Source organism: Bufo bufo, chromosome 1, assembly GCF_905171765.1.
Source record: "Bufo bufo chromosome 1, aBufBuf1.1, whole genome shotgun sequence".
In the NCBI taxonomy this organism is placed as follows: Eukaryota; Metazoa; Chordata; class Amphibia; order Anura; family Bufonidae; genus Bufo; species Bufo bufo.
Genome location: NC_053389.1, coordinates 764,176,125 through 764,195,794, shown reverse-complemented (window position 1 = coordinate 764,195,794; position 19,670 = coordinate 764,176,125). Strand labels below are relative to the sequence as shown.

The following is a 19,670-nucleotide window of genomic DNA, read 5'->3' as shown; positions in this document are numbered from 1 at the left end:
CAAGGGTTTACGGTAATCTCTTCCCATTCTTTTATGAAAAACGTTAATCTTCCTCCCACCTGAAGCCTGGCGTCATTGTTTGGAAGATTCTGTATTTTTGGAGTTGAACAAGAAGCCTCTGTTTCCACTCTTTTGTTTTTTTTCCTCTGGACCATTGTACTTCTCTAGTAGATCTTATGGCCTGGAATGAACTACCTTTTTTAACTCTCCAAAAGGGAAATTTTATTTTATTTGTATCCCTAGGAAAGGATTTTTTAGAATCTCAAGCCTTCTCGAAAATACTTTCTAGGTCCTGGCCAAACTACATAGCTTCTTCTTGGAACTGATGTCACCTGTCCAATATTTTAACCAAAGCGGCCTTCTGGCCACTACCGCTAGTCCCGTAGTTCTTGCTGCCATTCTGACCGATTCAGTTGTGGAATCCGACAAGAAGTCAACCCCTTTGATTAGAAGAGGGAAGGAGTCTTTTAGAGAGTCTTCAGGAGCCCCTTCTTTCAGAAGAGATTCCAACTGTAATAACCATCTTTTTAGGGACCTAGAGACAGATGTAGCGGCTAGATTTGGTTTGAATAAGGCAGCGATAGCCTCCCAGGTCTTTTTCAGACTTTAATCGGTCTTCTTATCCATAGTCTTTTAGGGACCCCATGTCCTCAAAGGGAAGAGCATTTGCCCCCTTGACCAACTTTGATAGCGATACATCTACTTTAGGGCAGGACATTAACAAGGCCTCATCCTCTTCACTAAAGAGAAGGCGATATCTGATAGTTTTTGGAATAAATAATTTCCTATCCAGAGTCTTCCATTCCCTTTTTATTAATTCCTGCATATTTTTGTGGACTGGAAAAACTCTTCTTTTTTTTGTTCTAGTCCACTAAACATCTCATCTTGGACGGACCTCTGGACCTTTTCGTCCGAGAGATCCATGGTAGCCCTGACAGCTGTAATTAAATCCTCTGTATCATCAGAGGAGAAGAGAAAACTTAAATTCTGAATCAGAACCAGAGGAATCTGAGTCTTATTCTGAATCTGAGGACGAGGAACTGGAGTAACCAATTTTAGGTTCCCTATGTTTTGAGGTAGAAGTACCAGGAATAAGCATAGGATTTTCAGCTAGGGCAGTCTGCATCTCTTCCCTGATTACATCCCTTAGTTCCTCTCTCATAGAAGGAACCAGATCCTTCACCATATTAGTAGTACATTTTTTGCTGAGTTTTTTACTATATGTATCAGGTAATTTTACCGAACATATAAACACACTTCTTAAACTTAGGACTAGACTTAGATCTCTGAGCTACATCCTTATCACTCTACATGCATACAGGAAGAGAGGGAGACAGAGGTACAAGGGGGTTAGCATAAGTAAAAATATACAGCATTCCCCCAGGAAACTTTTAGTAACTTACAATAGTAGGCCCCGGGGGGGTCTCCATTTGACTTGTACCAGGTTCAGACATGTTTGGCCACATTAACGCTGACCCCTTTAAATACACTTACCTGCAGAACTCAGATCAGAGGGCGACATCTGCCTTAATCCTACGGGCCAATTTTAGCTCCGCCCCCTTAGCGTATGCTTTACAGACCAGAAGTACCTCTTGGAACGCACGTGGACTGCATCCGACTTCCGGTGACTTCATCGCAAGCACCGAAAGTATCGGGCTGTGAGGAGGAGCTTCTTACATGACCGGAGGAACTCACTGAGTGTCCGGTGCGCACATGGACCTCCGCGCCCGACGCGCAGAGCAGAAGATAAGGAGCAGGGATTTCCGTCGGCTCACCAGCACCTCAATACCCAACTAGGGCATGGGTGCTGCCTGCTTCCCTCATGTGGAAAATGCATTCCGAATCTTCTCTTGCCTCTGCCTGCCTACACAGAAAGCAGACTCGCAGAAAGTGCCATGAGGATAATCTGTCTCCCATCTGGAGAGACAGGAAGACACTGAGGAGGAGCCGGAGGAGGGTCAAATTTATTCTTCCTGTCCCTACCTGAATGGAGGCGGGTCATCTCTCATGGTATGCCGTCATGGAGGATGAAAGAAAATAGGGCTTTCTGACTTTTTGGACTTACATTTATAAGACACATCTGATAAGACACACCTATTTTTTTTTAGAGGAGCAAAATAAGAAAGTATTTTTCATCAGACCTCATAACAAACCCCTAATCTTCATAGACCCTAAATCTTTATCAGACTTCAGATCAGACACTCATATCAAACCTCAGATCAAGCCACTATATCAAATTTTGGGGGGAAAAGTGCGTCTTCTAATGGGAAAATTGTGCAACGTTTGGATTTTTACACCACTGGAAAGATCTGCATTCATAATTTGCATGGAAAGACTCTTTGAAAAGTCTGAAAAATCAAGATTTCTTTTCATATGGGAATGCGCAAAACAAATACGCAAGGATTACCCATTAATATCTACGCCAAATCTATTAAGAAAACGCACTCCCTAGCTTCAAAGTCTAGGTTCAACAGAGAATACCCAGAATAGACAAAATAGGTCTCCACAGTTGGTGGTGTGTCAACATACTCGGAAGTTATCTTCCATTTAGAAGCGGCGGTGGATCCGCCAAAGTAATGAAGAGGCTGGCACCTCTACATAACATCAGCGATCCACCTAAAATGCCGGTCTTAATAAATGTGCCCCACAGTGTTTAGAAAAGCAACGTTCTCAATTTCCCAAATTCCTGTTAGGATAGTTAAAAGGGTTCTGCAGTTCTTTCAAACTTATGATCTATCCTCTGGATAGATCATCAGGATCTGATCGGCAGGAGTCCAACACCTGGGACCCCTGCCAATCAGTTGTTTGAAAAGGAGGCGCACCAGGAGCGCCGCGGCCTTCTCTCTGTTTCCCTCAGGCCCAGTGACGTCTCGACTAGTATCACTGGCCTGGACGGGGCTAAGCTCTGTTCACTTGAATGGAGCTTAGCCACGCCGAGGCCAGTGATACTAGTCGTGACGTCACTGGACCTGAGGGAAACCGAGAGAAGGCCGCGGCGCGCCTCCTTATCAAACAGCTGATCGGCAGGGGTCCCGGGTGTCGGACCCCCGCCGATCAGATGCTGATGATCTATCTAGAGGATAGATCATCAGTTTAAAAGAACTGCAGAACCCCCTTAAATAATAATAAAGACCCCATTATTGCTTGCTGCCCTTCCTGTTTGATGCATCATTTCATCCTCGGACTGTGCAACTAGATTAGGTAGTTTGTAACAAACTCCAATTAAAGGGCTTATCCAAGACTAATCCTGCTTCTGGATTCCATCTGCATCACTCCACGGCAGCCTTGGCAGGTCCCAGGACTCTGCCCCAGCGACACTTGACCTACTCATGTATGGCATGAGTGAAGTGTCATCGCTATGGCCAGTGATTGGCTGCAGCGGTCAAGTGATGCCCGTCAACAGGATGTCGATTCCCAGAGAACTGCCAAGGTGGCCATGGAATGATGTAGTTGGCGGTGACCAGGTAAGTATGGACCCCCACCATGGGTACAGACCTCTTCAGAGTAGCTGTATCCACCATAGGTACAGCTACTCTGCAGAGGTATGTTAAAAAAAAAGTTTAGTCTTTGCATTGTATTCTATAAGAATTTGAAATTCTCAATGCACACGATGCAGATTTTTTCCGTGCAGATTTTAAAATCCGCAGCATGTCTATTTTATTTTTCCTGACCGGATTTTCTTCATTCACTTAGTAAAATCTGCACCAATTGATGCGGATTGACCGCACAGATTTGCCTGCGAACACCTGCGGATTCTCCGCACATGAATCCTGAACGTGTGCATGAACCCTAATAGTTTACCATCACCCTATCCATGGAGATTAACCCATAGGACTCCACACTGTCAGAGCCTTCTGCAATACCTGCCACCAATAAGACCGTATGCAGCCCACTTAGCTCCCTAAATTGGTGACTTAGCCCATATGAAGGGATAAACGAACTTCAGATTTTGAAGTTCGATTTTACGCTAAATTGTGTTATGGATTTAGTTACCACAGACTAACGCAATTCCATGACTGAATACCTTGAGTCAGTCATAAATTATAGAAGTCTATGGCCAGCATAATGGAAAACTGACGGATCCGTTATGCTGGCCACAGACTTCTATTATGACGGAATGCCTCTAAAGGCATAGCCTCATGGATTTGCGTTATGATCCGTGGTAACGGAATCCATATCGCAATTCACCATATACCTGAACTTCAAAACTTGAAGTTTGCTCATCCCTACCAATAGGCTGTCTCCTAAACCCTTGTAAATGTAGGCTACTTGGAGCCCTGTATCAGGAAAAATTGAGCATTATTATAAATATATATTAAATCAGGATCCAATTGATTAACTGTAGGAGTTTTGGACAGCAATGACCTGGCCATATCCATTTTGTGGGTTTGCCCTATTATTTAAAAAGGGACCTGTCAGATTGAACATGGTGTCTGAGCTGCACACAGTATGTTATAGAGCAGGAGAAAGCTGAACAGATTGATAATTCGTTTTGAGGACAAAGATTCAGCATAACTTGTAATTTGTACATTTAGATCTCCGTTCTTTCTATGCTTTCAAGGAGGAGGTACTATCAGTGATTGACAGCCTTCCTTCTATGACTGTGTATACAGAGAGAGCTGTCAATCACTGATAGGACCTGTCATTCTGGGCATTGAAATGAATGAAATACAAGTGTTATTGAATATTTTCCCATAAAACTGTTCCCTTTTATATTACTTTCTATATTCTGTGTAATTATAGATAACATGCCCAACCCAGGCATAAACCTGGTTTTCACAGACAATTAATTGGCACCATTATCTGTTGTATCACCATGGGGTGTCAGCCATGTTCTACTATAGGGCAGACTGAGCCCCCATCCCTTTTTTTGTATGTGTATGCCAGTGATTATTATTATTTCCTTTTTACTATGACTGACTGATTTGTCTGTTTTACCTTATATTTAGGGTATAAAGACAGTCAGTGGTGCTTTTCAGGAGTTTCAAGAAAAAAAAAAAAAGTCATTTTCCCCCCCCCAAAAAATAAAATAAATATATAATAATAGTAAAAAATAATAGGGAAAAAATGAAAAGTAGACATTAGGTATCGCCGCGTCCGTATCAACCAGCTCTATAAACATATGACATGACCTAACCCCTCAGATGAACAGTCAAAAAAATAAAATCTGTGCTTTATAAACCATTTTTTTGTCACCTTACATCACTAAAAGTACAACACCAAGCGATCAAAAAGGCATATGCCCACCAAAATAGTAACAGTCACCTCATCCAGCAAAAAAATTAGCCCCTACCTAAGACAATCGCTCAAAAAATAAAACTATGGCTCAGAATATGGGAACACTAAACCATAGTTTTTTTTCTTTTAAAAATGCTGTCATTGTGTAAAACTTACATAAATAAAAAAAATAAAAAAAGTATACATATTAGTTATTGCCGCGTCCATAAGATCCTGCTCTACAAAAATATCACATGACCTAATCCGTCAGGTGAACACCGTAAAAAAAAATATATATATTTTTGGTCACCTTACATCACAAAGTATAATAGCAAGAGATCAAAAAGTCATATGCACCCTATAATAGTACCAGTCATCTCATCCCGAAAAAAAATGAGCCCCTACACAAGACAGTTGCCCAAAAAAGTGTAATATAGAGCAACCAAAAATCATATGTACCCTAAAATACTACCAACAAAACTGCCACCTTATCCCGTAGTTTCCAAAATGGGGTAACTATTTGGTCGTTTCTACTCTAGGGGTGCATCAGGGGGGCTTCAATAGGGACATGGTGTAAAAAAAAAACAGTCCAGCAAAATCTGCCTTCCAAAAACCGTACTCTAGGGGTGCGTCAAATGAGACATAGCAGCTTAAAATTATCCCAGTGAAATCTGCTTTCCAAAAACCATATGGCGTTCCATTCCTTCTGCGCCCTGCCGTGTGCCCGTACAGCAGTTTACAACCACAAATGGGGTGTTTCTGTAAACTAAAGAATCAGGGGCAAAAATATTGTGTTTTGTTTGGCTACTAATATTGTGTTTTGTTTTGCTTTGTAACTGGAAAGAATAGATTCAAATGGAAAATCTGCCAAAAAAGTGAAATTTTATCTCTATTTTCCATTAATTCTTGTGGAACAACTAAAGGGTTTAGTTTGTAAAATGGGGTCATTTTTGGATGGTTTCGATTATGTAAGCCTCACAAAGTGAATTCAGACCTGAACTGGTCCTGTAAAAGTGGGTTTTAGAAATTTTCTGAAAAATTTTAAGATTTGCTTCTAAACTTCTAAGCCTTCTAACGTCCCCAAAAAATAAAATGGCTTTCACAAAATGATCCAAACATAAATGTAGACATATGGGGAATGTAAAGTAATAACTATTTTTGGAGGTATTACTATCTATTATAAAAAGTAGAGATATTGAAACTGGAATTTTTTTTTTTACTCATTTTTACCACTGTCTTGAAGTACAATATGTGACGAGAAAACATCTCAGAATGGCCTGGATAAGTAAAAGCATTTTAAAGTTATCACCACATAAAAGTGACATGTCCTGAAGGGATTAAAAATGCAGACAAGGGGGGGGGGGGGGGGGGGATAGTCATTCTCAACAAGGAAAACTATCATAAAGAAGCCTTAAACATCCTTTTGGACGATACCTACTACAACAAACTCCAAACAGAGACGTATTGGAGACACAAAACATTGAAACAAATCTTAGCACCCTCCTGCCCGAAACTCATCAAATTAAGTGCAAACCCCACCGGTCACCCGAAGCCCACTCATGGCATCAAAGAAGTGACCATCAATTCTTCCGGTGAAAAGATTCCCCTACTAAATTACATTGACTGTAGCACCACAAATGTGGTGTATATGCTTGTGTGCCCATATGGGCTACAATATGTGGGCCGGACCACCCAAAGCATTAGGGATCGGCTCAACTCGCACCGTTCCAACATCAATAAAAAAATTACGCCAAACATAGTGTCTCCAGACATTTTGCGCAAACACATGTAGGTGATGCATCCCTTCTACGACTTATCCCGATTGAGTGGGTCCTTGAATCCTTCCTACAATTTTTTTATTCCTTGGCCCCTTTTGGTCTAAATGAGACACTGGAACACAACTACTAATTAACAATTTTATTGTTCTCCATATGTGGTCTTTATTGTATTTTATTATTTTCTATAGTATTGTTTTTCTATTGTATTGCATTTTATGTACGGTGATTGTATCCTACCCATCAGTTTTTTACTTTGCTATTTATTCATCCATTCATTTAAGTGCACATTAATACTATTTATTCATTAATCAAAATTTTCCCTAACCCTCTTCGGCCCCAAAAGGGCAATGGGAACAACATTATTTTTTTTCATCACCTTTTTCATTTATGTTTCCTCTCTCTACTATTGGATACATCCCCTTGTAGCGGCAACAGTTGATACGCCCCACCTTGCATATCCGTCCGTTTAGCATACTGTGTATTAGGGGGAGGGACCGATGCATTCTACTCTGGAGCGCATCGCCCAACTATCTGTCTCCTGCTTTCAGTGCCTGCCCTTTGCCTTCCCCGATGCGTTCCACAGCGGAACGCATCAGGTATCTCGAAACTTCCCTCCACACCCCAGTGCGCTCCACTCTGGAACGCATGAGCCAACTCCCAGCTTCCGGTCTCCTAAGCCTGCCCTCTTCCCTCCCCGATGCGAACCACAGTGGAACGCATCGGGTCCCCATCACCCCCGTCCACACCAGCGATATATTTTTTTCACATCTAAAGAAAACCTCAGGCTGAATAAAGAATGAATAAACAATCACAGCCCGGTCACAGACGTAGCTTCCCACCATAGATCACTTTCTCCCCCATGCGTTCCACTATGAAACGCAAGCAGGCACTTCCTCTTCCTGTTCCCTCCAAAAGTACAAAAAAAATTACACCAATACGTTTTTCACATATTTTTATACGCCCAACATCCACAAAATATTTTTATCATCATGAAAATGTATGGATTTTATTTAACACATCAGTTACTAGGAAGTGAAGTTAAAAAGGTCCCCCCCCCCTATCGCTTATATAAAGGTGGTCATATCTGCTTTGTTTTTATGCTCTTGAAAAAGGGAAACTATCCCAAAACACGTTGAGCTTTATTTTAGCTATTAAAGACTTATACTTCATCCCAGAGTCATCATTTTGGGGACAAAGAAGCCTTATCTACAATCTTAAAGCAACCTCGGCGGGGGAAGCTGAGGTATAGGTGTCTTGAGTTTATCCTATACCCACCTCCCCTGTAAAGTAAGTCCTTTATCATTGCATTATGTCCATTAGCGAGCACAAATCGTGAATGAGCAGGACACAAAGATACATGTACATGTTTGCATATGCATCATTTTTATACTCAAATCTCTATTACTATTGTTCACCAATAGCTACATTATTCAATTACTCAGTACCTTTCATCTTCATTGGCTCTGTGGCGCCCCTGAAAAGCACCGCTAACCGTCTTTATACACTAATCTATTTAACAGTTCACTGGTGTGTACAGATTCCTTTTTTGGTTTGGGGAGCTGCCTACGTTCCTACTATATCCACCACATCCATCTTTGATTACCACCTTCCGGTGTTATCCCTTGGCGCCTCATATTCCCCTTTCCCCCTCTCCTTCCCAAATTCCCCCTATCCCTAATATCCTTTCAGTTTACTTCCTTTTCTATTTTTTCTTTGCATTACCTTATATTTAATCACACTTCGTAAATATTTTTATCACTAAGCCTGTTAAGCCTATTTATTCCCCATTCTTTGAATTCATGATAAAAACATTTTAAACCACACATTTTCAAGATGACAGGTTTCCTTTGATGTGTATGGTCTATTCTCCCAGCAGAGGAGTACAATAGGCCTGATCATGTACTTAGCAGGAAATAATTCAGTAACAGATGAGTCTGACAGCTGCTTATTCCCCTCTTCCTATATAAATGTATGATCAACCTATAGAAGCTTGGGAGCAATAGCTGTTGGCAGAACAGCTGTGTAATGTGTATAGTCAGCTATCAATTTTACAGAAAATTACACCACATGCATAAACTGGAGACAGCATGGAGTGTTGTAGCAGAGTTTATTTTTCAAACATGGCCTCCCGCAGAAAAGCCAGCTGGACACATGCAACAGGAATAGTAAAGTGGATATATAGAAAGAAAGAGAAGAGAAAAGAAGAGAGGGGGCTGGGGGAAGAGAAATAAATGAGGAAACACACATACACACACCCACACTACAAGACAGTGCAACGGCAATGCTGCTACACTGCTGCAGTAATATAATTACAGACATTAAAACCGGTGGGAAATCCACAATAGAATCCCCCCCATGTAGCTTTGGTACAGTCATATTAAGCCCCTCCCCACCCATTCAACAACTCTTGGCTCCACCCTCCCATAGGAAGGAGGCAGTCACAAATTGATCTGGCGTTTAACGGATAATGCATTAAAACTGCATCTATAGACCCATTTATATGAACAGTCCTGAAGACACGCAGAACCTTGATCATCAACTCTGTAGCCAAGACGACGCATGGCAAAAACTTCCTCCACATAGAAAATCGTCCTCTGCGCTTTTCCCACCTTCACATGCAATCAACTGTGGTAGCACCAGCCATAGAACAATGCTGTTCCTGTCCCTAATTTCACGTGCAAATTTCCAATCTTTCTTTTCTTTTTTTTGGGGAGGGGGGGGGGGGGGGGGGGATTTTTTTTTAAAAATGCCCAAGATTTCAATAACTTACACCTGTCCCTCACCTTGCGGCAAACATGAATACCATATACAAGTCATGGTTGGTTCATCCACGTCATCCTGAGCTAGCAGAGGGCAGCGGCAAGAACCGCTCCTCTGCCCCATTTTTAGTCTTTGTGGTGGAAGCACCAAAGAATCTTTTTATCTCCCTCAAATACTACCGTTACCATAAGCAGATACACGTATAAATAGACGTCTTCACAGCATATTACAGTGCACCACATCTACCTGCAGCAAGTCTCTAAAGGTTGCTCTGCTTCCGCTGTGCTGTGAATTTCTTGCTCACATATTAGATAATTTTCAGGCTAAAGCTGGAGGCCATTAAAAGCCTACCTGAAGAACCCTTGGTATTTCATAGCCATATCTGATAGGGATAAGAAGAGCTTAACAAGTAGTTCATAAATAAAGGCAAGGACACCAAGAGCAAGATGGCCATCCATTGTAGAGACTATAGTGGAGCCTCTTCAATTTCTACTGAAGTCTCAATGTCATAGTCAGAAGCAATGTCTCCTAAGACTTACTCGTGGTCTTCCAATAGTTTTATCTCACTAAAGAAAGTAGATACTAACGTAGCGCTATGAAGGCAACGGAACAGAAGCAGGAAAATAAAATATCTGAATATCGGAGTCCATTCTTTTATCGCAACCAAGGCTTGGTGGTCGTGGTGTGACTCAACGACATGCCAAACGTTTATAATTAAATAAATATATATAGAGCACCCCCATCATGGAAAGTGACAACCTCATTAAGGACCAGATGAATAGGCTTCTAGATCTTAAAAGTTGCTGAAGGAAAGCCTAAAGTATATAGTTCATAAAACAACCAACGGTGGTATGCTCAGACGTACGTCTTTCCACACGTGGGGGTCTTGCAAGAATCTTCCAACTCTGATGCAGAGTCCCTAAAGAAAGAAGGGCAGTAATGTGTGATTGATGACATCTCATAATATAAAGGGGATTCTTCAATCCAGGTTGCAAAGTGTTTGGGGTAGGTTGAAAAGGGGGAAAAATATGGTGAGGGAGTGGACCTCCCCTTGCGGGAAGAAAGTTCAGAAAAATCCCCAATACACCACATAATATATGATTATCCATTTTTGAGTCTAAAAGCCACATCTGGAGATGATGGTGGGGAGGGGGCAGTCCTCCCCTCCCATGCCAGATGCTACCTGCTGAAAAAAGATAGATTTTGGGGACTGAGGACGGTGCTGCTTCTTGGAGACTCTGTCTGAGCCATGACGTCCTGGAACCAGGAAGCTACATCTACCTCCTGTGTCTCATACTGACGCAAAAATGGGTGCTCCTGCAAGACAACATAGAGATATCATTATGGGGAAGGATTAAAAAACAAAAACAACAATAGACATTGTCAAAGGTGTACTCCAATCTCAGAATGAGTAGATATGACATAAATGTTCAAGATGGAAATACCATTTTAATGGAGAAACCCTCCACTTTGGTTTTGGGGAGGGTAATTACGTTATAGGATGGGATGGGAAGATAGTGCAGATAGAGACCGGGGGCGAGATAATGGGACTGGGGGAGGAATGGTAGGAGGGACTAGAACAGTTCATAAGGAAAGGTGTAGGGTAAAAAATATACATAAACCTCTCAAATGTATGTATACTAATGCCACAAGCCTGACTAAACTGGAATTAGTGATGTGTGAGGAGGACTATGACATAGTGGGAATGACAGACATGGCTGGATGATAGCTATGACTGGGCAGTTAATGTACAGGGTTACAGTCTGTTTAGAAAGGATCGTCAAAACCGGAGAAGGGGGAGGGGTCTGCCTTTATGTAAAGTCCTGTCTAAAGTCCACACTCCGTGAAGATATAAGTGAGGGACATGAACATGTGGAGTCATTGTGGGTAGAAATACATGGAGGCAAAAACAAAAATAAATTACTAATAGGAGTTTATTATAAACCACCTCCATTAACAGGCTCGCTGGAGTATTTAGGAATTATAATTAGTCCGGTGATACAAGAGTACATTAAATTGAATATTCTCCCTACTATCGAGAAATTCAAAGCCCAAATCAGCATATGGCAAAAATTATCTCTTAGTAAAGTAGATAGAATAGCATTGATCAAAATTATCCTTTTACCGCAGACACTATACAGGATCACCGCTTGCCCAATTTGGATCGAGGACTTTTTTTTTAATCGATTGGAACGTCTTTTTAATTTTATCTAGGGCAGAAAGAGAGTGAGGATTAAACAAAAATATCTATGGCTCTCTGAGGATGAAGGTTTATCCCTCACTTTTCTCCAGGGTTACTACTTGGCCACCCAGACCCAGTGGTATATGAGTGGTCTTGGGAACATCTGTGGACACCTTACCCAGGAATACCCAGGTCCTAAACAGAATATATTTTATATCTTAGAAACTGGATTTATGGGTACGAGAGGAAAATACTGCCTTATCAGCAAGACAATGCAATTGGTATGGAATAAGATCAAATCCATATTAGGTATATCGCATACTCTAAACTTCACTCCCCTATAGCACAATAAAAATTTTAAGGCATTTCAAGTAATGGAGGATAGTAGGTTTTGGGAAAAGACTGGTATCACGTTGGTTGATCACATGGTTTCTTTGGGGCACATTAAAAAGATAAAAGATTTAATAGGGAATAATATAGGTGACCCCCTTGCCAGGTTTAGGTATAGTCAGCTTAAACACGCTTTTTTATGCACTAAGACAAAAAAACTTTTTTTGGTAAAAGCACACGATTTCACAGAATTTTGTTATAAGTTTAATAAGAATAAGTTTTCTATTGCACAGATATATAGAAAAATTAGGAATAATTTAAGCACGATTGTTAAACTTAAGAGCAAAGTAAAATAGGAACAAGAGATAAGGACGAATAATACTATCAATTAGGAAATGTATACAAAAATGTTAAGAAATCCTCACTGTCTAGTTTCCATAGGTTAATTCAGTTTAGGCTACTTTCACACTAGCGTTCGGAGCGGATCCGTCTGATGTTTCATCAGACGGATCCGCTCCGATAATGCAGACGTTCGCATCCGTTCAGAACGGATCCGTCTGCATTAAAACTTAGAAAATTTTCTAAGTATGAAAGTAGCCTGAGCGGATCCGTTCAGACTTTACATTGTAAGTCAATGGGGAACAGATCCGCTTGAAGATTGAGCCATATGGTGTCATCTTCAAGCGGATCCGTCCCAATTGACTTACATTGTAAGTCTGGACGGATCCGCTCGCCTCCGCACGGCCAGGCGGACACCCGAACGCTGCAAGCAGCGTTCAGGTGTCCGCTCACTGAGCGGAGCGGAGGCTGAGCGCTGACAGGCGGATGCATTCTCAGTGGATCCGCCTCCATTGAGAATGCATTAGGACTGGACGGATGCGTTCGGGGCCGCTCGTGAGCCCCTTCAAACGGAGCGCACGAGCGGACACCCGAACGCTAGTGTGAAAGTAGCCTTAATAAACTTCACCGACTGTACTATATCCCCACTATGTTATGCAAGTACTATTATACCTTTACGCATAGGTGTCAGAAATGTGATAGTAAGCAAGCGGACTTCTTGCATCTGAGCTGGTCCTGTCCGGTAATTCAGTCCTTCTGGAGTAAGATATTTGTAGAACTCAGGAGAAGATCATAATACAATCCCACCCTGAACATGGTCTCTGCGGTGTTGGGTCTCCTTCCCCCATCCATAGACCCTCAAACTCAAGGGGACCTATTATGGATGAAGGCCCTAATGTTAGCCAGAGTTATAATAGCTAGGAACTGGGGGGCGAATAGGCAACCTGAGAGAATAGAATGGTTTTTATTTAATTAACAAGGTCAAAGAATGAGAGACTCGCTGTACGAGGACTTCGGCAGAAAAGGCTATGGGAAGCAACTTGGAAGGATTGGGCCTGAGTGCCTGTGTTTTTTTTTGTTTTTTTTCTTCTCTTTTCTTTCTGTTTGCTGGTCTCTCCTCTGCATCCGAGAAAGGGGGTGGGGTAAAAAATAAATAAATAAACCCACCTAATATACCAGAGTCCACAGAAAATCTTCTACTAAACAAGATAGACGAGGCGGCAAATCATAATGGAGGTGGTTATTATGGGGGACTTCAACTACCCAGATATAGACTGGGAAACTGAAACTTGTATATCTCATAAAGGAAACAGATTCTTGGCAATAACCAAAGACAATTACCTCTCCCAACTGGTTCAGGACCCGACTAGAGGGACGGCCATACTGGACAGTATTAACCAATAGACCTGACAGAACAACAGATGTGTACAGTCGTGGCCAAAAGTTTTGAGAATGACACAAATATTAGTTTTCACAAAGTTTGCTGCTAAACTGCTTTTAGATCTTTGTTTCAGTTGTTTCTGTGATGTAGTGAAATATAATTACACGCACTTCATACGTTTCAAAGGCTTTTATCGACAATTACATGACATTTATGCAAAGAGTCAGTATTTGCAGTGTTGGCCCTTCTTTTTCAGGACCTCTGCAATTCGACTGGGCATGCTCTCAATCAACTTCTGCGCCAATTCCTGACTGATAGCAACCCATTCTTTCATAATCACTTCTTGGAGTTTGTCAGAATTAGTGGGTTTTTGTTTGTCCACCCGCCTCTTGAGGATTGACCACAAGGTCTCAATGGGATTAAGATCTGCGGAGTTTCCAGGCCATGGACCCAAAATGTCAACGTTTTGGTCCCCGAGCCACTTAGTTATCACTTTTGCCTTATGGCACGGTGCTCCATCGTGCTGGAAAATGCATTGTTCTTCACCAAACTGTTGTTGGATGAAGTTGCTGTTGGAGGGTGTTTTGGTACCATTCTTTATTCATGGCTGTGTTTTTGGGCAAAATTGTGAGTGAGCCCACTCCCTTGGATGAGAAGTAACCCCACACATGAATGGTCTCAGGATGCTTTACTGTTGGCATGACACAGGACTGATGGTAGCGCTCACCTTTTCTTCTCCGGACAAGCCTTTTTCCAGATGCCCCAAACCATCGGAAAGAGGCTTCATCGGAGAATATGACTTTGCCCCAGTCCTCAGCAGTCCATTCACCATACTTTCTGCAGAAGATCAATCTGTCCCTGATGTTTTTTTTGGAGAGAAGTGGCTTCTTTGCTGCCCTTCTTGACACCAGGCCATCTTCCAAAAGTCTTCGCTGTGCAGATGCGCTCACACCTGCCTGCTGCCATTCCTGAGCAAGCTCTGCACTGGTGGCACTCCGATCCCGCAGCTGAATCCTCTTTAAGAGACGATCCTGGCGCTTGCTGGACTTTCTTGGACGCCCTGAAGCCTTCTTAACAAGAATTGAACCTCTTTCCTTGAAGTTCTTGATGATCCTATAAATTGTTGATTGAGGTGCAATCTTAGTAGCCACAATATCCTTGCCTGTGAAGCCATTTTTATGCAACGCAATGATGGCTGCACGCGTTTCTTTGCAGGTCACCATGGTTAACAATGGAAGAACAATGATTTCAAGCATCACCCTCCTTTTAACATGTCAAGCCTGCCATTTTAACCCAATCAGCCTGACATAATGATCTCCAGCCTTGTGCTCGTCAACATTCTCACCTGAGTTAACAAGACGATTACTGAAATGATCTCAGCAGCGAAATGCAGTGGAAAGGTTTTTTTGGGATTAAGTTAATTTTCACGGCAAAGAAGGACTATGCAATTCATCTGATCACTCTTCATAATATTCTGGAGTATATGCAAATTGCTATTATAAAAACTTAAGCAGCAACTTTTCCAATTTCCAATATTTATGTAATTCTCAAAACTTTTGGCCACGACTGTAGGTTAGGGGGACACCTGGGAAATAGTGACCATAAAGTAATAACCTTCCAATTATCATTCAAAAGAGCTTTTCTTCAGGGAGGAACAAAAATACCAAACTTCAAAAAAGCTAAATTTAGCCAACTAAGAGAGGCCATAGGCCTAACTAACTGGGACAAAGTCCTCAAAAATAAAAAAATACAGCCACAAAATGGGATATTTTTAAAAGCATCCTTTTTACACAATAAAAGCACACAGAGCTATGTGGACTGGGTATTGCAGATGTGCTAGCGGCCATCTAGCAACCCATGTCCTCAGCTCTATACATCAAATCCCGGTGACAGGTTCCCTTTAATTTCCAAAGAGAGCAAAACTAACCCTAAAATGTTTTTTAATTATATAAATGGTAAAAAGTGTAAATCTGAAGGTGTTGGCCCTTTACAGAGTGATAAGGGTGGAGTTGCAGAGAGCGATGAGGAGAAAGTAAAGCTATTAAATATTTTTTTCTCCACTGTATTCACTGAAGAAATTAAACTGTCAGATGAAATGCAGAATGTAAAAGTTAATTCCCCATTAAAAGTTCCCTGTCTGACCCAGGAAGAAGTACAGCGGCGTCTTAAAAAGATTAAAATAGACAAAATCGCCAGGACCAGATGGCATACACCCCCATATTTTAAGAGAATTAATGTCATAGCCAGACGCTTATTTCGGATATTTACAGACTCTATACTGACAGAGAGTGTTCCACAGGATTGGCGCATAGCAAATGTGGTGCCATTATTCAAAAAAGGGTAAAAAAAAACAGAGCCCAGAAACTATAGGCCGGTACGTTTAACATCTGACGTGGGTAAACTATTTGAAGGTTTTCTAAGAGATTCTATCTTGGAGTACCTCAATGAAAATAAGCAAATAACGCCATCAAGCGCTGCGGAATATAGTAGCGCTATATAAATGCATAAAATAAAGAAAAATAAATATCAGCATGGCTTCATGAGGGATCGGTCATGTCAAACTACTTTAATCAGTTTCTATGAGGAGGTAAGTTCTAGACTTGACAGCAGCAAATCAATGGATGTCGTATATCTGGACTTCTCCAAAGCATTTGACACTGTACAGCATAAAAGGTTAGTATATAAAAGGAGAATGCTTGGACTAGGGGAACATGTCCGTATGTGGGTAAGTAACTGAGTGATAGAAAACAGAGGGTGGTTATTATTGGTACACACTCAGATTGTCTCACTGTCACTAGTGGGGTACCACAGGGGTCAGTATTGGGCCCTATTCTCTTCAATATATTTATAAATTATCTTATAGAAGGCTTGCATAGTAAAATATCAATTTTTGCAGATGACACTAAACTGTGTAAATTAATTGACACGGAAGAGGACAATATACTGCTACAGATGGATCTGGATAGATTGGAGGGCTTGGGCAGAGAAGTGGCAGATGAGGTTTAACACTGACAAATGTAAGGTTATGCACATGGGAAGGAATAATGCAAGTCACCCGTACATACTAAATGGTAAAACACTGGGTAACACTGACATGGAAAAGGACCTAAGAATTTTAGTTAACAGCAAACTAAGCTGTAAAAACCAAGGCCAGTAAGATAATGGGTTGCATCAAAAGGGGCATAGATGCCCGTGATAAGAACATAGTCCTACCACTTTACAGATCACTGGTCAGACCACACATGGAGTAGTGTACAGTTCTGGGCTCCTGTGAACAAGGCAGACATAGCAGAGCTGGAGAGGGTTCAGAGGAGGCCAACTAAAGTAATAACTGGAATAGGGGGACTACAGTACCCTGAAAGATTAAGAGGGTTATTCACTTTAGAAAAAAGACAACTGGAGATCTAGTAACTATGTATAAATATATCAGGGGTCAGTACAGGGATCTCTCCCATCATCTATTTATCCCCAGGACTGTGACTGTGACGAGGGGACATCCTCTGCGTCTGGAGGAAAGAAGGTTTGTACACAAACATAGAAGAGGATTCTTTACGGTAAGAGCAGTGAGACTATGGAACTCTCTGCCTGAGGAGGTGGTGATGGTGAGTACAATAAAGGAATTCAAGAGGGGCCTGGATGTATTTCTGGAGCGTAATAATATTACAGGCTATAGCAACTAGAGAGGGGTCGTTGATCCAGGGAGTTATTCTGATTGCCAAATTGGAGTCGGGAAGGAAATTTTTTTCCCCTTAAGTGGCGAAAATTGGCTTCTACCTCACAGGGTTTTTTACCTTCCTCTGGATCAACTTGCAGGATAACAGGCCGAACTGGATGGACAAATGTCTTTTTTCGGCCTTATGTACTATGTTACTATGAGGTTATACCAGAGCGTTTTACACTCCAAATGGAATCAGTTCATTGCCAGCTCAACTTCAATAGGACAATATGAAAATCCACCTAATCTGAGATTTGTCAATTCATTCTAATCGGGGGGCTTTTAAGACACCAAAGACAACACATTTACAAGTAAAGCACAAAATACTAGATCCACACTCACCAGAAGCTTATTGTACTTTGGCCTCTTTCTGTGATCTTTAGTAAGACTGAGGGGGGAAAAATAAAATAAAATACTATAAATTAGTACAAAATCACTAAATCTACCATCTGAACACACTCTACTCCAGTATAAATGAAAAAAAAAACTGCTGTTGAGTCAGCCAACAGTCAGATAAAAGGGAATAGTCTTACATACCAATCTTTGACAAAAGACTGAAAGAAAGGTGAAAAGCCCATATTATGGGGGAGAACTGGAGGTTCTTCTTGAAGAACTTTGGTGAGAACTTCAAAGTCTGTCTTGCAGTTCTTGTAGGGGAACTGCCCTGTTGCCAACTCCACCTACAAAGGAATAAGTAAATGGATTTAGACACTTGAATATGAATGAATACAAAGAAACCAAACAGTGGTTGAACGACAGGACTTTCATCTTACCAATGAGATCCCAAGACTCCACACATCTGCTCGGATGTCATAGTCTGGTTTCGTTGGATCCGGAGGATCAATTCTCTCAGGCTAAAGAAAAAAAAAAAAGGTTAAACTAATAAAGTAATAAAGATACTTGTATTGATCAATTACTTTCCTTAGGGCAGTGCTTCTCAATTATTTTCTGTCATGCCCCCCCCTAGGAAGAAGAAAACATTTCGCGCCCCCCGCGCGACTGTAAATAGTATCATTTGTCTATAAAATTGTTAGAAGTACACCTCTGCATAACACTATCCTTATTAACGTATAAGAGAATAAAAAAAGAAAGAAATGTGGATCGGACACACACTTATGGGGGGGATCTGTGGATGACGGACACTTATGGGGGGGGGGATCTGTGGATGACGGACACTTATGGGGGGGGGGATCTGTGGATGACGGACACTTATGGGGGGGGGGGATCTGTGGATGACGGACACTTATGGGGGGGGGGGGTCTGTGGATGACGGACACTTATGGGGGGGGGGGATCTGTGGATGACGGACACTTATGGGGGGGGGGGATCTGTGGATGACGGACACTTATGGGGGGGGGGATCTGTGGATGACGGACACTTATGGGGGGGGGGATCTGTGGATGACGGACACTTATGGGGGGGATCTGTGGATGACGGACACTTATGGGGGGGGGGGGATCTGTGGCTGGCACTGATACAGGGGGATCTGTGGATGGCACTGTTATATATGTGCCATCCACAAACCCCCCACCCCATAACAGTGCCATCCACAGTTCCCCCCCAGCCCATAACAGTGCCATCCACAGACCCCCACACCTTAACTGTGCCATCCACAGATTCCGTGTGCCCGCCGCCGCCGTTTAAAGTTATTAAACATGCCCCCCTCACTCCTAATAGTAGCGTATATCAGAATTTCTTCTGTATAATGCCGGTAGGCAGGCCGGGCGGCCGGCGCGTCCCTCAGTGACGTCACTTGTCTGCGCCGCCTGCTTCATTCATAAAGCAGGCGGCACAGGCACGTGACATCACTGAGGGACTCGCCTGCCGCCCGGCCTGCCTACCGGCATTATACAGAAGAAATTCGCACACCCCAAAGGCCGGCCCTGAACGAGCCCCCCTCTACGGAGCCTGGCGCCCCCCCTGGGGGGCGCGCCCCACTATTTGAGAAGCACTGCCTTAGGGTAAAGA

General features: G+C 42.2%; 1 protein-coding gene across 6 annotated transcripts in view; it reads right to left on the bottom strand.

The window, feature by feature from the left end:
* The window catches only part of MAP2K7 (mitogen-activated protein kinase kinase 7), a 63,465-nt gene that overhangs the window by 27,745 nt on the left and 16,050 nt on the right, over positions 1–19,670 (bottom strand). For 4 of the 6 annotated variants that reach the window (XM_040414685.1, XM_040414686.1, XM_040414688.1 and 1 more), the window contains 3 exons: positions 18,476–18,556; positions 18,240–18,382; positions 18,045–18,090 (listed from right to left, as the gene is read on the bottom strand). In XM_040414685.1, coding sequence (XP_040270619.1) covers positions 18,045–18,090; positions 18,240–18,382; positions 18,476–18,556 — 270 coding nt within the window. Of the gene's footprint in view, positions 1–9,085; positions 11,073–18,044; positions 18,091–18,239; positions 18,383–18,475; positions 18,557–19,670 lie in introns of those variants that run through there. The other 2 variants (XM_040414689.1, XM_040414690.1) reach the window with 1 other exon arrangement.